Source organism: Gopherus evgoodei, unplaced genomic scaffold, assembly GCF_007399415.2.
Source record: "Gopherus evgoodei ecotype Sinaloan lineage unplaced genomic scaffold, rGopEvg1_v1.p scaffold_38_arrow_ctg1, whole genome shotgun sequence".
In the NCBI taxonomy this organism is placed as follows: domain Eukaryota; kingdom Metazoa; phylum Chordata; order Testudines; family Testudinidae; genus Gopherus; species Gopherus evgoodei.
The window spans coordinates 3,469,450-3,488,273 of record NW_022060059.1 but is presented as its reverse complement, the minus strand read 5'-3'; the positions used below and the strand labels follow the sequence as shown (position 1 = coordinate 3,488,273).

The 18,824-nt window shown below is 48.5% G+C and overlaps 1 protein-coding gene across 11 annotated transcripts in view; it reads left to right on the top strand.

Annotated features, from left to right (window-relative positions):
- The window catches only part of LOC115642174 (ankyrin repeat and fibronectin type-III domain-containing protein 1-like), a 594,195-nt gene that overhangs the window by 552,676 nt on the left and 22,695 nt on the right, over positions 1-18,824 (top strand). For 9 of the 11 annotated variants that reach the window (XM_030545633.1, XM_030545629.1, XM_030545634.1 and 6 more), the window contains 5 exons: positions 12,280-12,481; positions 13,234-13,459; positions 16,636-16,830; positions 17,077-17,190; positions 18,509-18,606. In XM_030545633.1, the coding sequence (XP_030401493.1) occupies positions 12,280-12,481; positions 13,234-13,459; positions 16,636-16,830; positions 17,077-17,190; positions 18,509-18,606 (835 nt within the window). The remainder of the gene's footprint in view (positions 1-12,279; positions 12,482-13,233; positions 13,460-16,635; positions 16,831-17,076; positions 17,191-18,508; positions 18,607-18,824) is intronic. The other 2 variants (XM_030545632.1, XM_030545631.1) reach the window with 1 other exon arrangement.

Sequence of the window (18,824 nt, the reverse complement as noted above, 5' to 3'; positions counted from 1 at the left end):
TCATGAAGCCATACACGGGGCAACTTGACAGTAGCAAGGAGCGGTTTAACAACAGGCTGAGAAAGTGCAGAATGACTATGGAGTGTGCATTTGGCCATTTAAAAGCCCACTTACGATGCCTGTAGGGGAAGCTGGATATGGCCAATAACAATATTCCTATTCTTGTAGCCGCATGCTGTATGCTCCATAATGTTTGTGAAGGGAAGGGTGAAAGCTTCACTCAGGGCTGGACCGCAGAGGCTCAGCACCTGGAGGCTGACTTTGAACAGCCAAAGACCAGCCAAAGAGGGGCACAGCGTGGGGCCATAAGAATCAGGGATGCTTTGAGGCAGCAATTTGAAGCTGAAAGCCACTAGTATTTGTTGTTATGCTCGGGATTGCAGTGCTTGTAATGCTAGGAGGTGACTGGTGCTCATGATGCAAGAAGGGGCCTTAACATAATTGTATGTTGCTTTGCAGTGCTCTTTTTGCCTTCACTTAACAGAATAAAGATTGCTTTCAAACAAACACAATTCTTTTACTGAAAGACAACAGCCAGAGGAGAGAGTCAAACGAAAAAAATCATCAGCAGGGAGGGGGAAGTCTCAAGAGGAGGAGGGATCCCGGGATGGCTACAGATTTGTGTCCAGGGATCATACCCAACCTTCTTCTTTGGAGTACAATGCAGCGGATACTGTACTTCAGCAGGGCTAAACTGCAGAGGGATGGGTGTTGAGTGCAATGGATATTGGGAGTTCACAGTGCTGGACTGTGAGGAGGGAGGAGTGGAATGCTGCGGGTAGAGAGTGGAGCTGGGAGGTTGATAAGAGTGTGTTGGTGTTGGAGGAGGGGCTCATGGGAAAGAATTTTGCGACGGCAGCTGCAGAGGAGGGCGGACACAGAGCTGCTCGGTTTGAAGAGCTATTATCGCCTGGAGCATGTCCGCTTGGCACTCCATAGCTGTTAAGAGCCGCTCCGTGGCTTCTTTCTGGTGTGCCACGTTCTCTTTTTGGTCCCTCTTCTTGCTTTCCTGCCACTCCTTCAATTCTTTTTCTCAGCCGCGGAGTGCATCATAACCTCATGCAGAAAGTCCTCCTTAGTTCTTCTTGGCCGCTTTCTAATTCTGCACAGCTGTTCTGCCACCAATAACAAAGAGGGAGAGTGGGCTCCCAAAGTCATCTCTGTGAAGTTTAAATGCAACATTTTACAGAAGCAGTATTTTTGCAACACAGATAACACTGTTTCAGTGCTTTAAAACACAGCTGGTATTCAGACACCTGTCACTAACTGGCTCACCCCAGACAAGCACACATGAGCCACAAGATCCCCAAAATGGTGAGTAGCTGCAGGGGCAGGGTAAATCTCTGTTCCTGGACCCTGCTGTACACTGGGCAGGTGGCTCTTGGGCACTTGGGGAGAGCCAGGTATGGTGGGCCTGATAATCATTCCTGTCCCCACCCTTTCCACAGGAGGTGGTCATTATGGAAAATATCTCACTGCTGAGGGTGAGCAGGGAATCAAGGGAGGGTCTTCTCCAAGCCTGCAGCTTCCGTCCTGGTGCCTATGTGGCTAGCCTGTGTGCAGCAATGGTCCCCTCACCCATGATGGCAAAGTGCGCAGGAAAGTTATCATTAATGGGGCAAGAAATAAAGCAGCTCTGCCGAGGAACCTGCAGCAGTGGATTGCCCAGTATCTCCACAAGAGTTTCCTGGAGATTCCCATGAAGTGAGGGAGTGTATCGACAACCTGTTCCACCGCTCAGGCTAGGCATGAGGTAGGAAACAAGCCTGCTTTCTCCAACCTTCCTGCCCCCAACAACTCGCTTCAGCAATTCCCAAAATCAGATCCACTTACCAGGGGCATCCTCTCCTGTTTGCGCTTTGCCAACTCCGACTGCTGTGACTGGCTAGGCTCCTCCAGGGTAGAAAAGAGCTCCTGACTGCATGCATCTCTGGCCTCTGGATCCCCCTCCCCCTCTTCCTCCAAGATTGCCTCCTCCTGACTGGGTCCACTCTCGACTGGCACGCAAGCCAACAAAGTATCCACAGGGGTCTTCACAGTGGAGGTGGGGGTCACCACCGAGTATCACATCCAGCTCTTTGTAGAACCAGAAGCTCATGGGCGCAGCACTGGAGCCGCGGTTTGCCTCCTGAGCCTTGTGGTATGCGTTCCGCAGCTCATTCACTTTGACCCTGCACTGCAATGTGTCCCGGTCATGGCCCCTCTCTATCATGTATCGTGAAATCTGTCTGTAGGTGTCATAATTCCTATGGCTGGAGCACAGCTGGGACTGGACAGCCTCCTCTCCCCAAATGCCAGTAAGGTCCAGCAGCTCGGCATTGCTCCAAGCAGGGGATCGCCTGGTGCGTGGAGCAGGCATGGCCACTTGGAAAGATGCACTGAGACCACTGCGCACATCACCGAGCAAACAGGAAAGGGACTTTCAGATTTGCAAAGGAATGTATGGGGTGGGGCTGACGGTTGGTCACCTGAGGGCAGGACAGTAGAGTTAAAACCAATGGCCAGAGAGGTGAGTACAAGCACTGTGGAACACCTCCCATTCATGAATCCTGTTCTCATCAGAAAAGGAAGTTGCAAGTTAATTGTAAGTAACATGGATAGATTTGGTGGCTACAACTTCTGGAAATTTTGGCAGCGCATTCTCTATGGCATGGACCTAAAAGCTTACTTGACTGTCCCACTGGAGAGTTCTCTATCCACATCCTTTCCACCCAGAGTCTGTTTTCTACCTTCCAAAGGGTTAATGCCCTGTTCGCCTGCTCTCTCTCCCCAAAGCCTCACAACATTTTTTGTGCTGCGTAAGGCTGTAGACAGCAGGGAGCAGCTTCTCTAAGTAATGAGCTACCCACACTGCTTCTGCAGACGGAAGGGACGGTGTTGAGCTCATGTCTGCCACTCTGTTCTGGAATCTGCCCATTCTTGCCAGCACCAACAGGCGGAGGGATGAGCTAATCATTTCCAAGCCCAGTGTCTAAAAGGGGTGGGAGTGGAGGACATGGGAGGGCTAAACAAGTTCATTGAACTGCTTTAGTCTTTATTTTCAGCCCCTGCAGAGACTCCTTCACACCAATCCATTCACATTCAGACCAGAGGCGGCTCCAGGCCCCAGCGCGCCAAGTGCGTGCTTGGGACGGCAAGCCATGGGGGGTGCTCTGCCGGCGCTGTGAGGGCGGCAGGCAGGCTGCTTTCCGTGCCTTGCCTGCAGAGGGTCCGCTGGTCCCGCAGCTTTGGTGGACCTCCCGCAGGCACACCTGCAGAGGCGGACCCATCACAGGCAAATCGCCAGAGGCAGCCTGCCTGCCTGCCATGCTTGGGGCAGCAAAATCCTTAGAGCCGCCCCTGATTCAGACCCTGCTGGCAGAAGAACTGGGATGCAGCTTGGACTAGCCACCAAGCGACATCTGGACATAGGTAGTCATATATATGGGCGGAGACAAGTCATTACCCATATAAGGCTTGATTTTCAAGGATGTTGAGCACCTGCAGCTCCTATTGACGTCAGCTGGAGTTATGACTGCTTGGCTTCTCTGATAATAAGGCCCACGGTCTATCTGTAGGTTGCCAGGTCTGTATCTTCTTTCTTGGAACCTAGACGGCTCTCCCAGATACCATGATGCTAGGTCCCTTTCATATTACATCCATCTATGCTTCTGGTCTGGCTTGGAAAGAAACTGGTTCATTCCATTGTGCTCTCAACCTGTCTGCCCTGCTAACAGAGTAAAACAGCCCTGTCTGAAATGGACTAGCTCTGCTGAAGACTCTAAGAGGATACACCCTTAAATTAAATGCAGTTAAAAATCCTATAATTACAACAATTATTAACGCTATTTACTAGGCCAAGTTCACATAGCACTGGAAACATAAACATGGAATATACAGAAACCACATCATTGTGAAGTACCCAGTGGATTTGCTTGTGTTTGAGGGAAACTTTGTTACAGAGAAAGAGAGAGATGAAGTTAAAAGATCTTTTGCACGTCTGTTCTGAGGCCTGTAATTAAAAAAATTACACTGGTTAACTGTCTGTCCGTCCCTCATGCTTCATTTAAAAGGACCTCAGCCTTTTCATGGATATAGGCTGATGTGACCCACCATTATCTGATTTGTGCATGAACTTACGTGTTACATCACTGCCATTCCATGCTGTCATGCATGCACACACACGTGTACATACACAGACATGCACACATACAGAGCTGCCAGTGGTCCAAAGTCCCAGGTTGTGGTTGTGTCCTTTCTGTTGTGCTTGGAGCAACTTTATTTACAAGTCTGGAGGCAAGTAATTAAAAGCAAGAACTGATTGTATTCAGTGCAAGATGAATTTAGCTGAGCTTCATTGAAACTGCAAGAGCAAAGAGGGCAGTTGTCTGACTCCTCAGAAACCCCTCCAAACTAATTCTCCCCAGTAGGAGCCGGCTACGTCATCAGGAGAAACTCTTATTGGCTGATCATGCCCTAAGGGCGTGACACTTGTGTGCTGTTTTCACATAACTGTTCCACAGCAAGGCGTAGCTCTGTCTAAATCAAGACCTCTTCACCAAGTCCACATGGCCCATAAATATCGCACAGGACCCCTTTTTAGTTCTGGGGCAGTTAACATATAGTTTCATCCTTCCACTCCCTAACTCCAAATTATTTCCATCTCTTTAAAAGCAAATAAAATTAAGGAAAATAACAGTGAAATTTCTAGCATATGTTAGCAGCAATTTCAAGTGTACCTGCTATAACATCCCTGTGGACTCTGTGCCATTTCCTTATTGGATCTTGTGTAACATTCATTCTTTGGACCCTGCACAACCAGCAGCAAAAGAAATGTAACTTTCGCTCCAACACACCTTTCCTTAACAGAGTGTGGCCTCTGCAGTGATGGACACTTCAGAATTAAATAGGTTGCAGGGATCTATTGAGCAGAGAGCCCTATCCAGCTTCCACTTCAGTGGGAATTTTACCATTTACTTCAGTGGGAATAGAACTGGGCCCTCAATTCTCTTTCCCTGGAGTGGGAGGATATTGGCACTCACCGGGTTAAGAGACACAAGCAAGGTTGACTTCTCATGCTGCAGCTAGTGGATGATGCATGTGAGAATAAGAGGGGAGGGTTGTTGTCCAAGGGGAAGTGTGCTTCAGATTTTTTCAGGGGTTCATTAGTTATTTTTCCTAAAATACAATAAAAACATTCTGCCACTTCCCCAGGTCTAGCCCATTGCTTGGGACCAGCTTGCTTGATATGGTGGTCATAGGTGAAATCTACTCCAATGTAGAGACCTAGGCATGACCCAGGTGAAGTCCCTCTTCAGCCTCCAGTTGGCCCTCTGTAGAGGGGCAAGCTTCTCTCATATGTGTTCCTTACATCCTTTCCCCATGCAACATGGCCACAATAGCAATCAGCGGGCCAGAGCCACTCCCATTAGAGCTCCCTATGTGCAGCAATGACAGGTTGTTCTCCAGGAAGTGGAATCCACATTCCTTCCCCTTGATCAGAAACAGCTGGAATTTTCAGCACAAATCCCAGAGGGCATGTGGTGGGATAATTCAGATGAGGTGTGAGAGTCTTGGGGCCTCTGAGATGGAAAGGGTTGATGTTACTGATGTGACGCTTTGTTCAGGGAGAGGCAGGCTGTTACTGTTCTGGTTGTTCTCCTGTGTGGTATTTTTGGATAGGCGTCTTTTTAGGTGATCAAGCAGCGATAAACAGTGATGCACATGTAATACCAACAGACCCCAGTGGTGAGCGGGTGGAATCAAACCTGGGATCTTTAGAGTTTAGTGCATGAGCCTCTACTGCATGTGTTAAAAGCCACACGGCCCTTAACTAAGGCTGTAGAGCAAACTCATTAACCTCTCTCTCTCAGTGGTCTCGGTGCCACTAGATGGGCCAGAGCACCACACGCAGGAAGTGTGTGGGTTACTCCTGGGAGTAGTCAGGAGGAGCGGAGAATCCCCTTTGTACTGTGTGGTTTGTCCGGTAGGAGTTGGGTGGGGTTCATCACACAGGGATAGGTGAATCTCAATTGTTCAAAGTTTGACTCAGATAAGCACCCAAGATGCACATCTTAATAAGCCGGCCCCCTCCATTGGTCCCTCTATCGCCCCAACCAACAGCAATATAGTACACAAAACCAATCCTTCAGCTGACACAGCATACAGATCCAAACCACTATAATATATATGCTCAAAGAGATGGGCCAAGACCAAATCCGCAGGGGCAGACACTCCAAACGTTGAAGTAATTTGAACCCAACTTAGAATTTCATAGTTGGTCCATTTCCATAATGGGCCAAACCAAAGCCTTTCTCCTAAACCACCCCCCAGCTCTGGCAGAATCCAGGTCGGCATCTGAATGTTGCAGCTCAGTCCTATCCCGAGCAGAAACAGACCTATTAATCTGTAGAATAAACCCAACCAAATGACATGACCAGCAGGAGCCAGCCAACTTCCCCATCATTTGCAGTTTATAAATAGCACAATAATAAAAGTAAGGTAGCTAAAACAATTCTGCAATCCAGAGTATCTACTCAAAAATCAGAATGATCAAGTGAATGCAGGAGGGCTGCTATTAATGTCCTTATATATGACGATGGCTTCATTGACAATCATTATAACTCTCACAGCTCTCCGTGTCTCCATCTTCAGAGTATTATCTTGACATAGCCTGCTAGACATGTCACACGCTTTATAACATTCATCCCAATTTGATTCTTAACCAATAAAGTGACCTGCATGGAAAATCAGTTAAAATTCAGCATCAACATTTCTCAGTTCATATACCAGCGTATGAGGCAACAATGAAATACATTCTGTCATGGAATCATAGAATATTAGGGTTAGAAAGGACCTCAGGAGGTCATCTAGTCCAACCCCCTGCTCAAAGCAGGACCATCCCCAACTAAATCACCCCAGCCAGAGCTTTGTCAAGCCTGACTTAAAAACCTCTAAGGAAGGAGATTCCACCACCTCCCTAGGTAACCCATTCCAGTGCAGTGTAGAGAAACCAAATATACCACTGCTTCAATCCTGCTTTAAGTTAAATCAGTGGGAGTTTGGCTATTGATTGCAAAGGAAGTAGGATCAGACCCTTTCTCTGTGGCTGATCCACTAATAAAAACACTTATTCACATAACAGATGACTTATTTGTGAAGGACCCAGTCCTAAAGCATCTACTCAGGGAAAACTTGCATTGAAATCAAAGATGGGCTTTGCTGACATAAAACGTGAGTAAAGATAGAATCTGGTCCAGAAAGAGAGAAATCTCCAAATTCCAATGATATCCCATAGTCCAAAATTAAAAGGATCTGTAAATCCCAGCCATTTTATACACGTTGATCACGTGTTAGAGGGGAGGAAAGACATTTTTACTCTGCTAACGAGGCATCTAGGTAATGACTTTTAGAGGCGAATAACAAGTTATAATGTAGCAGTTTGTGAAGGATTAAAGGAGGCTAAGAAAGACAATGATTAATCTTAAAGTAATTAATATTTTTGCCTCCGTAAAAGTAAAAATTGGTATTTGTCCATGTCTTCCTGACATACACATAAAGAAATTAGATAGAAATATAAATACTCTTGCTGGAAGGTTACAATGTAACACTACTTTATTTCTTAGAATTTAGAACAATAGCATACAAAAACCCCAAAACAGAGAGACAAAACAGGCTGCTCCCTAAAAACACTTTACTCCCAACCACTTTAGGCTGGTTTTTAGCAGAGCAAACGGACTGTGATCACATGCTTCCGTACAGAGCCCTTTAGCCTGCGAGCAGAACCAAGAACCTGCCCCCCTCCTCCTCCTCACACACCCAGAGATGGTCCCTACCCTGAAGAGCTTACAATCTAAATGGACAAGACAGTACAAGAGTAGGACTAAAGAAGTATTATTGTCCCCATTTCACAGGCGGGGAGCTGAGGTACAGAACAATGAAGTGACTTGCTCACAGTCACACAGAGCAGGGAACTGATCAAGCACTCCTAATTCACAGTCCCTGTGTGTTAGCCAAAAGACTATCCTCCCTTTTTTTTTTTTTTAAAGAAATCACTTACTTAGCTGCCAAGTCCAGAATTCAGTTGTCCTTGTTTCACCCACATGTCACTTATGAAAATTCCACCTATAGGTCCATCACTTTAAGAAGATGTGTTTTCAGGAGTTACAAGAAAACACTCAGTATTTCCAGCACTTGTGATTTTATTGTGAGTCTTGCAATATTTGGTGTTTTCTTAAAGCCCCAGCTCCTGGAGTCATGATGTTATGTGAAAATCTTGGATTTCGTTTAACTCAAAGTAAATTTCTAATCCTTGTGGTTGGAGAGAAAAGCTTGCAAATGTGAATCCAAAAGGCTCAATAAACAGAAGGCAAAAACAAAAAAAAATTCTTCACAATTTATTTTTTCTTAGTAATCCCTTGATTTTAAGCCAATCTCCTGATTTTTGGGCCTGACTCAGGATTTTTTTTTTTTTGATGGCTTGGAGTTGGTAATACGGGAACACACAAAATCCAGAGCTTAGGACTTGCCAGGTAATCAAAGGAGAAGCTGATTCTCAGAGCAAATTGCCTGCATATGTAACTGTGTTTATAATTGCTAAGCATGCCCATATCGGACAAGCTGTGGGGTACAAAAAGACATTCTGATCACTAGCTCTGATTGCAGAGAAGAGTAAGAAAAATCCTTTTGAGATGTCTCCATCATAAAAAGGAACAGTTCATCTTAACTAGTTTGGGACTTGGCCCTGCAGTCCTCAGTCAACCCACACTGGCTTTCCTTGAACGTCTGATGCACAAAAAGGCTGCCTAACTCAGCTTGGCCATTTGAAAATATTGGAAACCTGAGTGCTTCATAGTTGTTTGGAAGGTAATAGTTGTTTTAAAGATGCTTGGTTAATGTCCCAGGGTATTAAATCAACTCTTAAGTGCAGTGGTTTGAGCATTGGCCTGCTAAACCCAGGGTTGTGAGTTCAGTCCTTGAGGGGACCATTTAGGGAATTGGGGTAAAAATCTGTCTGGGGATTGGTCCTGCTTTGAGCAGGGGGTTGGACTAGATGACCTTCTGTGGTCCCTTCCAACCCTAATCTTCTATGATTCTAATAAAGAGCCTAGTTCACAGTGACTTTTAAATGTCCCAGTCTGTGTTTTCTAACAGCAAAACAGATTCTTTCGCTCCCCTTCTGTATCATCAGAGTTGGCCCTTACTTAGACTGCGTTTATACTACAGACTTACTTCTGCTGGCATAGCCTACATCAGTCCTTGTGCAAAGGGTTTTGATCACTGACTGTGCTGGCAGAAGTCCCTTGCGTAGATGCAGCTATATTAGCAAAGTTGTGCTTTTAGCAGTATAGGTTGTTTCGCTTATTGGGGGCAGTTTTATTATATAGAGCTAAGTGCAGCTTTGCCAATATAGCAGCATTCACAGTAGGAGCGCTTTGCCAGTGTAGTATCCAGTACTCCTGTACAGGCAGAGCGCTCCTAGTGTAGACATGGCCTTAGAAGTCTCATTAGAAGTGTTATCTCCCAGTGAGAGGCTGGAATAATGACAGGTATTTCCAAACCCTATTGAGAAAAGCACTTTTTTCTACAAGCAGTTTCTCTGATGATTTCTGTAGGACTTTACAGACAGAGGCTCTCCTCAAGTTGAATGAAAGTGGCACAGTTGGGTCCTTGCCACTTACTTAGCTACAAAGTCTAAGATCACTGGAGTTTTCCTTGAATGATTTGGGATCTTTGCAGTTCCTTAAGTTTTATTATATAAAAGCTTTCACCTTCACTGAATGAGGGATGAAGGGGTAACTGAGCACAACCCCCTTTTGCCAGGCTTTTCAGTAAATGCCATATTTTGCACATGCAACTGCATGCATGTGCATTCTCAATTTTCAGCTGTCAGATTGCTCCAGTGAAAATATTTCAGTGTATTTGCCCATGTGCTTGCACCTAACTACATGCACTTGTGCCTGCCCTCTCTCCGGGTCTGTACTCAGATGATTAGCCCGAGCCAGTGCCCAGGCCATAACATCCATTTTGTTGTTTGTAGTGCACTAACTCAAGCCAAGCTAATCAAGGGCGGCTCCAGGCCCTAGCACGCCAAGCATGTGCTTGGGGCAGCATGCCGCGGAGGGTGCTCTGCCGGTCGCTGGGAGGGCAGCATGTAGGGTGCCTTCGGCGGCATGCCTGCGGAGAGTCCACTGGTCCCGTGGCTTCAGTGGACCCTCCGCAGGCATGCCTGCGGGAGGTCCACCAGAGCCGCAGGACCAGAGGACCCTCCGCAGGCACGCCTGCGGGAGGTCCACCAAAGCCGTGGGACCAGCGAGCGGCAGAGCGCCCCCCGTGGCATGACACCATGCTTGGGGTGACGAAATGTCTAGAGCCGCCCCTGTAGCTAATACATGTCTGTCTATCCAGGTTGGGAGGCTCCCTCCCTGATGCATTGGAGACAGACCCTTCTAGGCCTCAACCAGTTCAGCTTCTGTTGCCTTTCTGGTACTAATTTCTACTGCAGTGAGAGGAACCATGCTGACCAGCAGAAGACTAGACATTAGACACTGCAGCACCTTGGAGTTAAAGGGAGGGATGGGCAGATAAAAATTACTCAGACTTCCTATACTTTTATATAACTTTCTCTTTTTTAAAAAAAATCTTTTAATCTTCACTTTTCTCAGCCTCTCTGGGTTCTGACCCTACAGGAAAGTCATGGAAATCTGGCACAAAATCTCACCCAATTTGTTAGTCCTGTTTAGCACTCTAGATGTTTTAATAGGAATCCAAACTTCTGGATGCTTATTTGCATGGAATCTTGGAGCATTTATTCCCACCCCTCCCTAAATCATTGATTAAAACATTTGCAAATTTCATGGACTTCCAACTGAAATGAATTGGTGGACTTCTCTTCCATTTAAATTCTACCATGTGAGTGGAAACAACTAGTCAGGAAAAAACGTGTCTTTTTGGATGTGGTGCTTTTAACTTGAGATCCTTTATTGTTTCATTTTCAAACACCAAGTGATACAATATAAATTAATTTTAAAAGCAGAAATTAATTAGAGTCTACTAAAAATTAGCTCACTATGACTCATTTGTCTATCTTGGGCCTGATTCTCCTCTTCCTCAGTGGTGTAAATCAGGAGTGTCTCTGATTAAGTCAATGGAGCTACACTAGTGTAAACAGAGAAGGGAAATCAGGCTGCGTGTTCTCAAACTTGACCATATTTGACAGAAAATGTCTAGATAGGTAAATAAATCACTGTAAATAGATGGATTCTCAGTGGATGGGTTTTTAGAAGTGCACAGCACTTGACTAACTACTTCTCTCTTTGAAGACAGAGCAGATTTAGACCAACACTGAGTGCTTTTGAAAATCCTACCCTAATACTGAAAGATAGGCTTGTGATCCAGGTGCTGGACAAGAACCCAGGAGATCTAGATCCAACTCCAGGCTCTGCCACAACCTTCCCGTGTGACACTGAGTAATCTGTCTGCATCCCATGTTTGTGGGAGGAGGCCTGTGGCCAGGTGATGACTCACCAGCCGAGCACCTCCTGCTGGTCGTCTTGGGAATTAGCTCTTCCCCCTGCAATTTGGGCCTCCCCACCCCGGGGAAGCCCCAACCCTCTATCCCCACCTTGCCTCAGTGGCTACTGCCAGTCACCATCTAACCCCTGCTCACTGGGGCAGACTGCAGTCTGTTAACCACTCATCATCAGCAAGGGGGGTTAGGACCTGCTGCCTTTGTCTATCTTTGGGCTGTCCCTCTGCAGCCCTAGTACCCATTTGTGGGCCTGTAACTCGGTCTGCAGCCTGGGGCATTGCTAGGCTGGAGCTCCCCAGCTCCCTCTGCCCTTCCCCAGCACTGCTCCACCCTAGGTACCCTTCTCAGCTTCCCAGGTAGCCAGGTCCTTCTCTCTCTCTCTCTCTCTCTAAGTGGCTGGAGAGAGAGTCTCTCTGTCCTTCTGGCCCAACGCCCTCTTATGAGGTCCAGCTGGGCCCTGACTGCACTGGCTGCATCTGTGGCTGCTTTGCCAATCAGCCCGGCCTTTCCCCTGCCACAGCCCTTTCCCAGGGTTGTTTTAAGCCCTTCAGGGCAGGAGCAGGGTAACCATCCCGTTACAAGGCTAATACTTCCCCATGGTGTTATATAGGTTCATGGGCGCAGGTGAGGCTCCCAGAAGCTGTGATGATGATGGGGCCAACATAGACCCACTGACATTCCTGGTAGTGTTTACAGGCCAGATTTCTGCCAGCTGCTCCTCCTACATTGTGTATCATTATCTCGCTCTCTCTTGTTCCTCCATTTGCCAGGTCTTCCTTGCCTAAGATGACGCAGCAGATGCGGGACATTCAGCTGGCCCAGGCCAGGAAGCCACCAGGGCCCTCCTCCCCGAACGCCGCCAAGAGGCTTTACCGCAACCTCTCGGGGAAGTTCCGCGTTAACTACACTTCATTCGATGAGGGCAGCTTGCCAGGGAGGAGTGAGAAGGAGAAGCTACGCAAGGCCTATCTTGTGAGTGCTCTGGGCTTGCGGATGTTCATACCAAAACGCAGCCCTGTGGTAATGCTCGGTGTACCCCGGTGTGACTCCATTGGTGGCAGAGACAAGCGGGGGTGAGTGGGCAGAACCCTGGCGGTGCCACATCCTTTGTGCACACACCCCAGCAACAGAGCTGGCTGGATATCTGGAGGGGTGGAGGGTGAGCTGCAGTAAATTCTGTCCCTCCTGGAGCAGGTCAATCCAGTCCTGAATTGTTCCTCGGGATAGGGTCATTTGCATTTTCTTAAAACAAAAGATTAGTATTGTCAGCTCCTTGGGGCAGGGACCGTCGTTTGGTTCTGTTTGTACCATGCCTAGTGCAGTAGGGTCCCAGTCCATGGCTGGGGCTCCTCGTGGCTACAGTAATACAAACCAATCAGTACAGGCCTAGGTGCCTGACAAATCCACCAGGATTCTGTGCACTGTGTTAGGCATAGAACAGCTGTGGATAACGATCCCCTTTCCTAAGGGTGTTGTGATGTCGAGGATCAGCCTCTCTGGTAGAGATTGGCAATAGATCCCATTCCATACCTACTTCCTTTTCAGAGTCTGTTTTGTGGATAGGTGTGAGGCTCGGCTTTCCATCCACCTGGCGCAGAATACGCTGAGAATCCCGTGTAATGACTTGGAATAGAGCCTAGCTAAATCTCAGTGAGGAAAGTGGGATGAGGCTGCAATGCCCAGCAGCCTAGGCTCAGTGGGCCCCATTTCTTGTGTCATTGCAGTTTCAGAGCAATGCAGCTCTCTTTGAGGCTGTTGAGCTGCAGGATCTGGAGAGGGTGCAGGAGCTGCTAAAACAGTACAGCCCAGAGGAGCTGGACCTTAACACCCCAAACAGTGAGGGGCTGCTGCCACTGGATATCGCCATCATGACCAACAATGCCCCCATTGCCAGGATGCTGCTGCAGGCTGGAGCCAAGGAGAGTCCACACTGTAAGTCACCATTACAAGGTATTTTTCTCACCCTCTTCTGCTCTGCTGTGTCTCACGTGCTGTCTTAGGACTGGTCCAGAGTAGGGGGGGGAAATCGATCTTATATATGCAGCTTCAGCTACGTGAATAACGTAGCTGAAGTCGAATATCTAAGATCGGATTACTCACCCGTCCAGATGGCGCGGGATCGATGTTCGCGGCTCTCCGTGTCGATTCTGGAACTCCATTGGGGTTGATATATCGATCCCCAAGCAATCGATTTTAACCCGCCGATACGGCAGGTAGTCTGGACGTGGCCTTAGATGCTAATGGAGCTCTGCTTACCATAGCATCTAGGCACCCTAGTACCTGGGCCAGTGTCTTCCTCTTTGAGATTCCACTCTGTTCCACTGACCTAAAGAAAGAAGGCAGTGAGGATCTGGGGAAGGCTGATGGGAGGAGGCTTGTAGTGCAAGGAGTGGTGCAAAGGGAGACATGTGAGATCTTGAGGGTAGCGAGAAGGTGGCTGCATTGGGGTGACACAGGCCACTGGTTTCGGGGACTTGATCTAAAACTAGGAGGGAACCAGACAGCAGGAGTGCTCAGGAGAGATTTCTGTAAGGCCTTCCTGTGGAATGGACAGCCAAGGGCTGCAGGACAGGCTGAGCTGGGAGCATGTGGGTTTCTAAAGAGAGCACAGTAGGAATTTAAAATAGGCTGGTGATGGCACTGGGGGAGGCCAAAGGAGGAGGCCTATGTACCCCTTCTGCCATAGGTGATTGCCCTTCTGAGACTGGCAGCATGTGTTTCCTGAGGGAGGGGCAAGTGAAAGTCTCTTTGCAGTGCCACTCCCAGAGCTTGCCACTTGCTACTCTTTGCTGGCCACATACAGCTGCTTGGTGAGGTGAAAGGGGAGTGCTCTGTACAGCAGAGGGTGGGAAGATGAAGCTAGGAGATCCTCTTGGCCTCTCCTGGATCTCCTGTGATCTCAGAGTCTCTGCCAGATAAAGGAGCTGGTGGGTAAAGACCTCCTGTGTTGTTTGCTCAGCATAGAGGTGTGGGGATTGAGTGTCCCATAAAGAACTGTCAAGGTTCCTTCCCCACTCTGGACTTTAGAGTACAGATATGAGGACCTGCGTGTGAACCTCTAAACTGAATTACCAGCTTAGATTTGGTTTTGCTGCCACCACTCCCAAATACTAACTCCCTTCCCTGGGTAGTCTTGAGAGACTTCTTCACCAAGTTCCTGGTGAACACTGATCCAACCCCTTGGATCTTAACACAAGGAGAATTTAACCATCCCCCCTCCTTTCCCCCACCAATTCCTGGTGAGTCCAGATCCAATCCCCTTGGATCTTAAAACAAGGAAAAATCAATCAGGTTCTTAAAAAGAAGGCTTTTAATTAAAGAAAGAAAGGTAAAATCATTTCTGTTAAATCAGGATGGAAAATAACTTTACAGGGTAATCAGATTCATAGAGCTCAGAGGAACCCCGTCTAGCCTTAGGTTCAAAGTTACAGCAAACAGAGGTAAATCCTCTTAGCAAAAAGGAACATTTACAAGTTGAGAAAACAAAGTTAAAACTAACACGCCTTGCCTGGCTGTTACTTACAAGTTTGAAATATGAGAGACTTGTGCAGGAAGATTTGGAGAGCTTGGATTGATGTCCGGTCCCTCTTAGTCCCAAGAGCGAACAACTCAAAAACAAAGAGCACACAAACAAAAGCCTCCCCCCACCAAGATTTGAAAGTATCTTGTCCCCTTATTGGTCCTTTGGGTCAGGTGTCAGCCAGGTTACCTGAACTTCTTACCGCTTTACAAGTAAAAGGATTTTGGTGGCTCTGGCCAGGAGGGATTTTATAGTATTGTGCACAGGAGGGCTGTTCCCTTCCTTTTATAGTTATGACAAGAGCCATGAACGGTTTGTCCAGTGCCATGGGGGAATGAGGTTCCCCTGTTTAAATGAAGTTGCTTAGTTTAATCTGTACAAGGGGGTGCCCTGTTATGCCCTGTACAAGGGGGTTCCCTGTTATGTTTATCAGTCTGCCTTCAGGGATAGAGGAATATTCTGTCCCCCAGCAACGAGGCTATGCTGTATTGCGGACTGGGCTGGGAGTGGGCCCATGCAGACAGCATGTAGTGGGGATAGCTGGCAGAAGAGCAGACAGAAACCAGGAGTTCAGACAGACAGCCCGGTTCCTTTGCCTCCAGTGGAGTCAGGAAAGCCTGTAGGCTCCCCTGGGAAGGATGGACATGGCTTAGAGCAGCTGTGAATATCGGAAGGTATCATCCCATGTGGAAAGCCAAATCACTCTCACAGGTGGGAGGGTTGAAGGCAGGTTGTGTTGCAGCTTGTTGACTCATCTGATTGGCTTGATGGAGGTCTCATTTCCTACAACAGCCTCTGTTCTGAGCAGGAGGAAATACCTGCTAGCGGCAGGGAAGGGGGTTGGCTTCGTGTTTTAAGGGAGTAATAGAAGAATGATCACAGTTGCTTTCTGCAGACAAACAGCATGACTCTTACTTTTCCTGGACTGTGGGGTATTTCAGAGCAGGCACATTGCATAGTGGTGGGTGAATCTTAGAAGGTCAGAGATCACAGTCAGTCCTGATCAGCACTTAGCCATTCAGACACTGATCCCAGTTCTCCAAGCCAGCTGAGTTTGTGTAGTGGGGCCAGGGGAGCTGGTGGGAACAGGCTCAAGGGTGCTCACTCTGCCGCTTGCCCTGGGAAGTGGCCAAGTGCCTGGGAATAGACAGCAACCCTTTTCTCTCCAGAAGGCTTTAGTTTGGAGCCATAGGCCAGCTCCAGCAGCCTATGAGAAGGACACGAGCACTAGTCTGGAACACTACACCAAGGGGTGGGGACGGGAAGGCAGCCTGGCTAGTAGATCTGTGACTACATGGATCTCCTGGCTGTAGGGGCACCATAGGCATCACCTCCTAAAGCCCTGTTCAAAGCCCACTCACTCCAGCTGTGTGCATGGGAGTGAGGATTTGAACCCAGGTAGCTCTGGGGCATTGGTCATGGCCATTGCCGATGACCTGCCTGGAGGCTGTGAATCAGGCCAAGTAGCTGATGGTCATATCACAGTGTAGATAAGGGAGGAGCACAGGGCACAGCATAGAATCAAAGACATGTTGGGGGTTTGCGTGCAGTGGGCTGGACTTAACTGCCCTGTCTTCTTTCCCTCTTGCTTCTCTGCCCCTGGCAGTCATGAGCCTGGAGAGCCGTGCCTTGCATCTGGCAACGCTGGTGCGGGAGGCAGAGCAGCGAGTCAACGAGTTCACAGCACAGGTGGCAAATGAGACGCCCAACACTGACTGCTCAGAGAAGGAGAAGCAGCTGAAGTCCTGGGAGTGGCGCTACCGGCTTTACAAGCGCATGAAAGCTGGTTTTGAGCATGCCTGTGAGTGCCCCATGGACCTGCACGTGGCACGGGGTGGGGATGACAAGCATCAGCACAGGGAGCAGGTGGGAAGTGATGCATGGCTGGGGAGTGGAACTCTGGGAAGAGAGTTGCACGGAGCTGGGGGGATTGCCATGGGAGCTGCAGATTGATACTCTCCCAGATAGTCACAGCAGAGTGCACTCCGCCCTGAGCATCCCCATGACTGAACACTGCTGTACCTACTCCTGTCCTTTCTGTTCCTAGGTGCGCCGGACCCACCCGCTAATGTGCACCTGTCTGTGGCCAGCAGCAGTTCTGTGCAGGTTACCTTCGGGGAGCCCTTAAGTATCAACTCAGCCGTTGTCACCAAATACAAAGGTGAGGCCATGGGAGAACCGCGTGCCCGTGGCCCCTACAGAATGCCAGAACAGGGCAGGCCCAATGCTCCCGTGCTCAGGGGTAGAAGGCAGCATGGTCTGATAGTTAGGGCACCAGGCTGGGAGTCAGGAGAGCTGAGTTTTATTCCCAGCTCTGGCAGTGAATTTCAGGGACCTGGGGTGAGTCATTTTCCCCTCCCCATCTGTACAGTGATATCCGAGCCTGTGTGATTTCACTGCAGACCAGTGAACTCTGCTATGGCTTGAGTCAAAGGTTTTTCTGCCTCCCTCCCTCCTTCTTCGACACAACTGTTGATAAAGAATAAAAATCCACAGGGTAGTTGCGTGGCAGCCTGGTTATTGCTGAATGATCCCTTTCCAGCCACTACTAATTGATACCGGACACTGGGCATTAATGGGCATGAATGTCCATAGGAAAACGTTTGTAATGACATGATTAAGCCTGTGCGAGGGAATCTCAAATTCTAACTCAGGATGGGCCCCTAGCAAAACCCTGGTCCAATAACCCTGGAAACGTCAGGAAGTTTGTCTGTATATTTGAACTTTGCAGCTGGCCCGAACCTACTCTGGGCTGAACCAGGATTCGTACACACCCAGACAGAGGAGAAGTTTGGGTCTGGAGCTGAACTTTGCAACCCTCTCTCTTCCTCGGGTTGATCTCTGGATCCCACAGGAACAAGGCCCATTTGGCGCTAGCACCTGCTCCTGCAGAGGGATTTCCGATCCCTCCTTTTCAATCTGGTGTGTCCTCTAATATCTTTGGCTTTCACAAGAGTTTTCTTTTACCAGGCACCACCAAATCCTGATGTTTAATCTACTTTATCTGTTCTTCCTCTATTCCTTTCTCTTGCCTTTGTCTGGTCCATGTATCTTTCTTTTTATCTCCGGACTCGTCTGTCTGTCTGTCCATTTAGCCTATCTGTCTGCCTCTCCATCTCTTTCCCCAAATGCTCTATGCTCAGTCTCTGCTATGTACAGAAATACAATTGAGCCCGCGGAGCGCCTGTATTGTGCCAAATGCCTGGGGGCTCTCCAGGCAGTTGATTTCCGATCCATATCATACTTTCTCCCATTCACTCCGCTGTGCCTTTTCTCAGACATCTCTGCAGCATACGCAGCTGGCCTGGCTATATCTAGTTCTTTGATTTCATAGTCAATCCCCCTACAGCAGCTGTACCGTCCATGGCAGCCTGGCACTGTAAGCTAGTCCAGTCTGCCTGCCAAGCGCTACATCCCTCTCCTTGTTCACGAACGCCTCCCAATGACTGACAAGGCCGTGGGGCTCTCTTTGTTTGCAGTTGAGTGGAGCTGTTCCCCAACTTTCTCCCCTCTCCTCGGGGAAGTGGTGATCGACAAGCTAAGGAACCTGCACTTCACCATCCAGGGGCTCATGTCGGTAAGTGAGCACGGCACCACATCCCTTCACTCTGAGTCATGGCAACAAGGCTGTGTGAGCGGTAAAGAGGGGTGACGGGCCCCAGGCAGAGCTGCCCTACCCAGATGGGGGCAGTACTAGAGTCATCTGAGGGCAGCTGAGCAAGGCCGCAGCCTGTTCTTTAGCTGGCATCGCCCTCTCCAGGATTACTCCCTGCAGGGACCTGGCTCCACTCAGAG